This window comes from Acytostelium subglobosum (assembly GCF_000787575.1).
Source record: "Acytostelium subglobosum LB1 DNA, scaffold: scaffold5, whole genome shotgun sequence".
Taxonomy (NCBI): domain Eukaryota; phylum Evosea; class Eumycetozoa; order Acytosteliales; family Acytosteliaceae; genus Acytostelium; species Acytostelium subglobosum.
Window position 1 is genome coordinate 1,119,208 of NW_012236527.1, and position 9,278 is coordinate 1,128,485.

Genomic DNA, 9,278 nt, shown 5'->3' on the forward strand with positions numbered 1-9,278 from the left:
GACGGACTATCTGACTATTCCTCTTCCACTTCCTTTCTTGTTCAAACACAAACAAACGCGCACGCTCATTCACTCACACGCACTGACAAACACAATTGATGTTGTTGGGTTGGGAACGGGGATGGGTAAACAGACGTCATCATCATCATAATGACAATAATGAGAGAGAGTGCCTATCACGATTCATTAACTTAATCGGCTAAGTTTGGTTGGAGTGTAGTTGAGCAGGTGTGACCTGACCAAGTTGCATTGTTGTTAAGTTGTTTTGTTTGTTTGTTGTTGTTGACCATTAACTCCGATTGTCCATCCGACTCGGACCGTGTTTCCTTAAGTCCTTCCTTCAACAGAGTGTTACCACTCGTGTGTCGATTTAAATTCTGTTCGCCTACCCATTACTCATCACACCATCAAAGCCGAGGTTAGCCCCCAGATCAACACGAAACACAAACATCCTACAACGAATCTTTTTTGGTTTGTTTGTTTGTCCAAAACGTTGTTGATGTCAAAGTTATAAAAGAGAATGAACTTTCTATACTTTGATCAATATCTTAACTTTCTAGAGTTATTATTGTATTGTCTACCCATTATAGGTATTGTCAATCTTCATTGTTATATTATTATTATTATTATCATTCATTGTTTGAAGTAATTTTGTTGTTACAACGAACTTTTTGAATGAATCGACCCAAAAAAGCCCCCACACACATTTTTGGAAGTCAACGAAACGATAAACTGTTTGATCTCAAGCCCAAACTGTTGTTGATCGCGCCTCTTTTTTTTTTGATAAATCTATGTGTGATGAAAAACACCCTCATCAATCAGACGTTTGAATATTAGTAGAGATAAGATAGATATATAATAATCAAATAATTAATTACACAATTGTAGGTTGTCCATAGCATCACATGACCCTGGGGTCTTCCCATAAACACACACCTCTCACACACACACACAAGTCCAAACAAAGACAAACACACATTCGTCAAACCTCTTGACACTTGTACTTACTCGCACACAAACACCTAAACAGATAATAATAATACACATAAAAGGTGTAGTAATACAATATATCAATATTACTAGTGGACATCACCATACCACATACATACCATGAAGAATATCTTTAGAAAGTCTGTTCAGATATTTCACAAGAAGGATAAGGGCGACAGGGGCGACAAGGACAGGAGCGATTACAGCGACACAAGCAGCTCGAGGGACAGCTCGCGCGATGGCGGCAGTCTAAAGAAGGAGAAGGAGAAGAAGAGCAGACGCAAGTCAAAGTCGTACGCCGGCAGCGATATATCCGCGTCGTCAGACTCGCCCCAGAACAGTCTGCGCGGCGTGGGCACCGGCGGACACTCGCCCCAGTCCTACTCGCCAATGAGCACGGTCAACTCGACAACGTCCTCTCAGATCTTCTTCTCCCGACCCAGCTCGCACAAGGTGTTTGGCGTGCCCCTCGCCGACGTGCCCTGCAACGAAGGCTCAAACGTGCCAATCATTGTCGAGAAGCTGGCCGAGCATCTCGAGCTCACATCGCTCTCCACCGAGGGCCTGTTCAGAATCCCTGGCCGCGACGTCACCATTCTCGAGTTTGTTCGTCTGTTTGACAACTTTGAAGAGGTGGACGTCTCGTCGCTGGAGCCCTACACGGCTGCCGGGCTCCTCAAGCGATTCTTTAGAGACCTGCCAGTGTTTGTTCCGAATCAGATCAACAAGACGGTGGCGGGACTGTTTGTCGCCAGCGATGGCAGTAGGAAGAAGCAGATCGATATGGAGCTCATTGAGAAGATCAGGTATCTGGTGCACCAGCTGCCACCCGTGCACTTTGAGGTGATGCAGTGTCTGACCGGCCTGCTCAGTAAGCTGCTGCAGCGCTCCGAGGAGAACAAGATGACCGTGTCCAACATTGCCATCTGTTTGATCCCCACACTCAACTGCGTGCCGGCCATCGTCACCTATCCCATTCAGTACCACGAGTACTTCTTCAACGAGCCATTCGCCGAGCATCACAATCCAGCGATGCGTCCGGCACTCAACAACTATCTCACGATCGAGGAGGCCCCCGAGTTGGTCAACGAGATGCAGAAGCGATACTCGCGTCCTGCCTCCATCATTGTATCGAGCACGCAACAGCAGCAACAGCAGCAACAACAACAGCAACCATCGACCATCACATCAACCACAATCACATCGCCACACGACTCCACACCAATCACATTCACAGTAACCACAACATATGTAGACCAACAAGAACAACAACAACAGCAGGCTGCAGAGAGGGCACGAGCCAAACTCGCCGAGGACCTGCAGTTCCAGCAGTTCCTCAACGAGAATCAGATGCTCAAGAATCAATACGAGAGCGCCAATGCCAACGGCAACAGTGGCGGCGCCAACAACAATAGGAATAGCAGAATGCTCAGGAGTGTGGCCTTTGGCTCATCGGATGATCGCGTCGACAACAACATCAGCGGCCAACAGTCGCCCAACCTGACGTCCAGTGGTGTGTTTAACAACAACATCACCAAGGCCAACATCCAGCATCTCAAGGAGAAGATCGATCGCTACTCCAAAGAAAAGATGAGGGAGCTGCGCGAGTCGTCCTCACGCAGGGAGCTGCCCAGCAGCAATCTACAGACGTCATCGTCGTCACCATTGTCGGCACCAGATAAGGACAAACTGTACAGATACAGCGTGGACTATGATCGATTCAAAGACAGATACCAGAAGGACAAGGACACACAGGACCGCCGCAAGAGCAGGGACATTGGTCGCGAGATTGAACGCGAGATCGAGAAGCGTATCAGCCCCAAGGAGAGGATATCCATCCTGCTCAACAGCAGTGGTGGCAACGCACCGACATCGGGCGGCAGGATTGGCGATCGCGAGAGTCGCAGCTTCCGCTACAGCATCAGCAGCCAGAACAGCCAGTACATGAGCAACGCCAACAAGTATGGACCGTCGTCTTCCAACAGGGACAGCGGCAACTACAACAGATACTCTAGAGACTATAGGTACTCGCGAGAATTGGACGCCGATGAGCTGCTCTATCTTTCGCGACAACGCTCACAGAGCATGTTCGACGACCAGGCCGCATCACCCTCCTCCAGTCAGTCGATTCTGCTCGAGCAGAAGCTGGATAAGCTGAGAGAGACCATCAACAACGTCAGGACACAACGCGACAATAGAACATCTCGCGACTACACCATGTTCATCAGAGACATTGATGAGCTGCGTCTGTCTCTGCAAAAGGAGACCGAGAACTCTGAGTTCTTTGCCATCAAGAGTTTGGAGCTTGTGGAGAAGCTGCACAAGGAGGAGACCAAGAATCAGAAGCTGATGGAGGAGATGCAGCTGATGGAGTCATACTTCCAACTCAAAGAGAAACTGAAACGCGCCAAGAAGCAAGAGCTGCGCAGCCGTTCACCTACAATGCCAATATCAGTCACGCCACCCAATGGCTCCACCTCGCCAACGACGCCGCCACGCGAGATCCCCCTGTCCTCATCAACAGGCTCAGCGCCAACCGCCCTGAGCAAGGAGCAGTTTGTCAATCAGATGCTGCGTGGTGGAGGCAGTAGCAGCAGGAAGCTTGTAAATTTAGTGACGCAACAACCAAGTCCCCAGTAATGGTCAGCGATAGCGATTGATTGACGACGACCTGGATAATGGATCTCTCAGAGATGGAACTTGTGTAATATATATAATAATTAATAGAAGGACCATTTATTGTGTTTCGATGACCCTGATTGAGAGCGCAGCTGCATGCAGCTGGTCTTAAGAGCTGTGTAGCAATCGTACAATGGGAGGGGATATGGGATAGATATATGGATGTCATGACTTAGCGAGTCGGAATACTTGATGAGTGTCTGTTATACATGTAGTGGGATGGTCTGATTGGTGCGATGATGATGACTAGAAGAACTTGAACTTTCCTTTCTTCTTATCTTTGCCTCCATTCTCTTGATCAATTTGGTCCAGTAGGTCAGTTAGATAAGCCTTCTTGGGTGGTCCACCGCCACTACCTCCTCCGCTACCGCCGCCACCATTGTTGTTGTTGCCGCCTCCCGTCGTGCTTCCTGGCTGACGACCTGGCGAGTCTACATTCTGTAGATTTCCCATCGACTGGAACTGATTCGGCGAGGTTGTTCCAGGGTTGGCCGCTGGTGACATTGATGAGGTGGAGCGTGATAGTGGAGAGATGTTGAGAGATGATCCCGATGAGCCAAGGGTAGCACTGGCACCCATGGGCGATTTGCTTGAAGATGTCTGTTTTAGGTCGGCTGTCTCTTCGATCTCTGTCTGGACAAGCACGTCGCCACCGTCCAACTGACTGTCATCGCTGAGAGTTGAGGCAATCTCAAAGTCCTCCTTCAGGAACTCTGACAACATGGCATTTAGTTGCATCTCTGTCTGATACTTTGTGTCAAAGTCCGAGCTGTTTCTGGTCTTGCCTAATGTCTTTGTTGACGAACCACCTATGCTCAGGTTGCTGTTACTATTGCTGCTATTGTTTGAGCGACTTGTGTCGCTTGGGCTTGAGCTTCCCGAAGGTGGTGCCAAGGCCACCTCCTTCTTTCTTTCTACTTGTTGTTCTCTTTGTTGTTTCGGTGATGTTGGTTGATGATGGGCAATGACTTCGTCTCGGGTATTATTATTATTATTACGTTGTTGTTGGTTATTAATACTATTATTGTTGTTGATGCTGAGGTTGCTGCTTGACTTTGATGCGGCAACAGAGTGTTGTAGTGCTGCGATTTGGTTGGACAGTGAGTCGGCTCGCTGTATAACACATCGCACCATCTGTATAGTTAGCAGACCAACGTTTGTTTGGTCAGATAGTTGACTTATGCTCTTTAGTTCCTGCTGTCCAGTCTTGGGCGCTTGATTCAGTGACCTACAGAGCTCGTTGACCGATGTCTGGCTGGTGATTAGACTTTTTTCCAGACTCTGGGAGAATGCCGCCAGCACCTTGAACACCTTGAGCTCCAGCTCTGATTGTTCATTATTTCCATTGCCAGTCGCTGCTGGCTTTTCAGTGTGCAATGCTGTCATTGTGTTGTGTTGTGTTGGTCTATATAATTATGTTTGTTGGTTGTAGATATTATGGGTATTGTTTGGATTGATTAATTGGTTGAATGCTAATTGATTGAGTTGTGTGGTGAGAGAGTGGAATGATTGATTGATTAATTAATTGGGAACAACTATGGTTATTCTATCTCTCTATAGATGTTGTTGGATATTAAGTATCGGTGTGGTTGGTGTGGATTGATTGATGGATTGATTGTCTTTAAACAATTCGCGGGGCGCCAAGTGATTGACGGACGGATGGATGAATGGATGGAAGGGTGTCGGATGTTAACTCTGTGGCTGTGGCTGGAAGATAGAGGAAGTGGTGGTGGTGTGTTGCTGTTGCTGTCCTATCTATTGATGTTCCTTTAAGGAAACAAACGCTTCTCTCTCTGTCGTTGGCTTGATTATTTGGGATCGTTTGGAATCGATTCAAATCTGTGTGTCTATGTATGCCTGTATGTGTGTCTGTGTATGAGTATGCTTCCCAATGTCAGTTTCAAACTGTAGTAGTAGTCAGAGGATCCAAGATCTAATTGGTGAGGGCAATAACAACACAACTGGCATATATTAATCAAACGAACATCTAATTATACCTTGCATCGAACAGACACAAGTTCATCATCATCGTCATAAAACGAGAGACATAGTGTCTGTTGGTGTTGCTGTTGCTGTTGATGTTCATTGTGGATGTGTTGCCATCTGGAAGGCAGAGTTGATGGACAACTAGTGATGTGTGATGTGATTGATGTGTTGAGTGTGGACAACACAAGTTGGAAAATACGACGTCTGTGTGTGTGTAACCCGACTACATGTCACCCATTAGGGGTTGACCGTTTCTCAATCAATATTGATTGATTGATTGATTGATTGATTGATTGTTTGTATGTATGATTGTGAATGAGTGTATGGATTGTGATTGTGATTGTGATTGTTTGAATGAATGGAGGGATGTCTTCCACCACATCCTGGAAGTCAATATTACAACAAAATGTAGTATGTTTCACTATTATACCTTTTCGTTCAAGTGATTGTTATAACCTGTTTATCAAACTCTTTGAATAAATAAAGGAGTTCCAACAACAAGAGCAATAACCCTGAGATTCTATTGCTTGTTATATCGTAATACGACTTTCGATTTATGCTCTGTCGCTACTACTCTGAAATGAAATTCACACTGATAAGTAGTTGTATCTGTTATGTTATAAATAAATAAATAAATATTTGATTCAAGTTATAAATAAATATATATACTTTTAATGGTGTTGTAATGTTTATTCTACAACACAGCAAGTATACCTGTTTTTTTTGTTGTTGAAGTAAGTCAGGTTTGGTATCTAGCAGATAGGTAGGCTACTTTTGATTTAATTGAATGGTGATGGGCATGCCACAACAGGAAGCAAAGACATAGGACATTGCCCCGAAGCGTTTGAAGGCCACCAGCCGGCATTGACACAAGGCCCAAAAGTGGCGGGGTGAGTCCGACTCCAAATCAAATAAAAGTCCTGATTTGATTGAGGACCACAGCAGGTCCGAGGTGGGTAATGGCCTGCCATTGTGTGGGATTGGGTGGGTCGGGTGTCGCCGTGTATGTGGAGCACCAGCTCCAGATATCGATATGTGAGTTTAGTTTGTGGGTATCTTACTCACTGTAACTACAAGCATGGTATCTGGTCGGTATCTTGTCAGTATCTGTGTGGAATGGTTGGTCACTGGAAGGCCTGTTGTGTGGAGAGATAATCTGTTTGTGACTGGAGGGTCGTGGAACGGTCAGCGACTTGGCATATCAGGTGTAGTCATGTCACCCACGTAACCACCGTTCGAGGGTCAAATCAAACAATTGGGTATAGCCACTTACTTGTTGATACTCAAGCTCTAATGTGGAGAGCTGACGATGTTGTTGGAAGTATGGGTTGCTGTCTCTGTTGACCTGCTCAATGTCTGCTGACATCATTCCACTGTTTAGTATGTTTGTTATGTTGGAGGCAATGATATCGAGCGATTTGCGACATTGATCGGCAGGAATAAGGAGTCTCGATGGAAATGATACACCTCTGGCAACGTCAATGTCGTTGGAAGACACCAACGAGTGTACTGATAATAGATCTGTTCTGACTAGTAGATCGAATGGCTGATCATAGGCATCCAAATGTGACAATGTCCTATGTTTGTTCAACAATTTCAATTGAGTCACTTTAGTCTCGTCAACCACAAGTCGTTGTTTCTTAATTGATTGATTGTTTAGCTCATCACCTTCATCTTTATGTTTCTTTGTTGTAGTGCTATTATTATTCTTGTTCTGTTGTTGATGTTGTTGTTGTTGTTGTTGTTGTTGTTGTTGTTGTTGTGTAGTTAGGCTTGATGAACATTTGATCAATGGTTTGTAACCCATAAGTATTCTATATTTGATATCGAGTTGTTCGTCTATTGGCTGTTCATTAAAGTCATGATTGAGAAGTGAAATAGTATCGTTGTTGTTGTTGTTGTTTGCAACTTGCATCAGTCAGTGTTCTTTATCCTATTATTATTGTCCTGTCATTCAAGATAATGAGTATTAAAATGAGATGAACTAGTTCACCTCTTGGTCAACCAAAGTAGCTACTTTGGTTTATTCGAAATGACAATTCATCTAGATGTGATGCCCCCTTTTGGTAATGTGTTCAAGTTTGGATAATTAAATTAATACATATATTTATTTTGAAGGGTGAGGGCTTTAAAGACAGACCTTAGTCACAATCATTATATTTATTACACTTTCAAATGATAAATACATATATTATCAAGGAGAGTAGTTAAAAAAAATAAGAATGGACCAACTAAAGAATAATAAATATAATTATACTCAATTAATTGACAATAACCAAATAATGGATCAACAAGCTAATTCAAATCAAAGGTTATCAGGATCTCCTTATCAATCTCCTAATCATCATAATTCTTCAATTTCAACATATGGTACCTTCATATCCGAACAACAAGGACAACCTCCACGACAACAACAAAAACAAGCATTACAATCTCAGAGTTTACCTCCACAACTACATGACTACAGTACATTCTATTCACAATCACCTTATTTTCAAGGACAAATGTTCTATCCTCCAACTTCCCCAATGTTGATTGCTAATCCAGAACAATCATCTTCAAGTATATCCCTCACTAATGACTCAAGTGAAGTTGAGAGATCAAAAAGACATATCCTGTTCATTTTCCTTACAGGATTCTTGTTCTGGCCTATTTGGATACTTGCTTTCAGATACCTATCTTCTCCCATTCACCGTGTCAGAGTACTGGCAATGGCTTCTATAATATTATTGTTCCTACTTCCTCTATCTTTGTTAGTATTCTTTGGTTTAATGTATATGTTAGGATTTGTAAAGGTTACCAGAGAACATTATTAAACAAAAATTATAAAATAAATTGTAGAAAAAAAATTCAATCCGAATTTATTATTATTTTTCAATTCAGGAAATTAATTTCCTAACTTTTGGTTAAAAAAAAAGCAAAAAAGCTCAGTACAAAAGCAAAAATAAGCGAGAGATCTTTCAAATCCTCGTTGGTGTAGTTGGTAACACCTCAGTCTCTCACACTGATACCTCGGGTTCGATTCCCGAACGGGGAGTTGCTTTTAGCCCCAAAATTTTTTTTTTTGGCCACTTGGTAGTGAACTCTGGTCTGTCCACTTGGCACCATTGAAAAAAAAACCGAAACGAGCGATACAGTTACTAACTGTTTTTCGTTCTGAATAAGTCCTTAGCAAGACTCTACACAGTCAATCAATCGCTCGAGGTCGAGCGTCGATACACTAAGGTTACAGGGCAACATGGGACTTGACAGTGTTTTAGCGAGGTTCGCCCCGATGAACACGGTCGCCCCTCCCCATCGCGACTCGTTCTACGAATTGCGCATCTTCTTCCCAGGCGTCGCCTTACTACCAGACGACTACCTCAAGAAGCTCAAGCTCATACTACGACTGTTCAGGTCGTACCCTTCGTCATCTGCCCCCACGAGAAAGAGCAAACATGTCCGCGGCCTCACCGTCGAGGGCAAAGTCTACTCTTCAGCAGATCTCGACACGCTGATCGTCTTCATTCGCAGCGTCCAATGCAAACCACCAGGCTGTGACACAGTCATACCTCGACTGTTCGTTCCATCTCACCACCTGGTCGAGATTCAGTTCCTTGCGCTCTACTACAACAACGTCCAAT

General features: G+C 44.2%; 3 protein-coding genes across 3 annotated transcripts; 1 reads left to right on the plus strand and 2 right to left on the minus strand.

Annotated features, from left to right (window-relative positions):
• Positions 1 to 1,110: 1,110 nt before the first annotated feature.
• Positions 1,111 to 3,630, plus strand: SAMD00019534_032100 (hypothetical protein; the record flags this gene model as incomplete). The annotated part of the gene is made up of 1 exon (XM_012901343.1): positions 1,111 to 3,630. One exon carries the CDS (start codon positions 1,111 to 1,113, stop codon positions 3,628 to 3,630), a length of 2,520 nt encoding a protein of 839 aa, XP_012756797.1.
• Positions 3,631 to 3,915: 285 nt separating this feature from the next.
• On the minus strand, positions 3,916 to 5,055 carry SAMD00019534_032110 (hypothetical protein; the record flags this gene model as incomplete). The annotated part of the gene is made up of 2 exons (XM_012901344.1): positions 3,916 to 4,595; positions 4,668 to 5,055. 2 exons carry the CDS (start codon positions 5,053 to 5,055, stop codon positions 3,916 to 3,918), a joined length of 1,068 nt encoding a protein of 355 aa, XP_012756798.1.
• A 1,724-nt stretch (positions 5,056 to 6,779) lies between these two features.
• Positions 6,780 to 7,462, minus strand: SAMD00019534_032120 (hypothetical protein; the record flags this gene model as incomplete). The annotated part of the gene is made up of 2 exons (XM_012901345.1): positions 6,780 to 6,791; positions 6,929 to 7,462. 2 exons carry the CDS (start codon positions 7,460 to 7,462, stop codon positions 6,780 to 6,782), a joined length of 546 nt encoding a protein of 181 aa, XP_012756799.1.
• Positions 7,463 to 9,278: the final 1,816 nt, after the last annotated feature.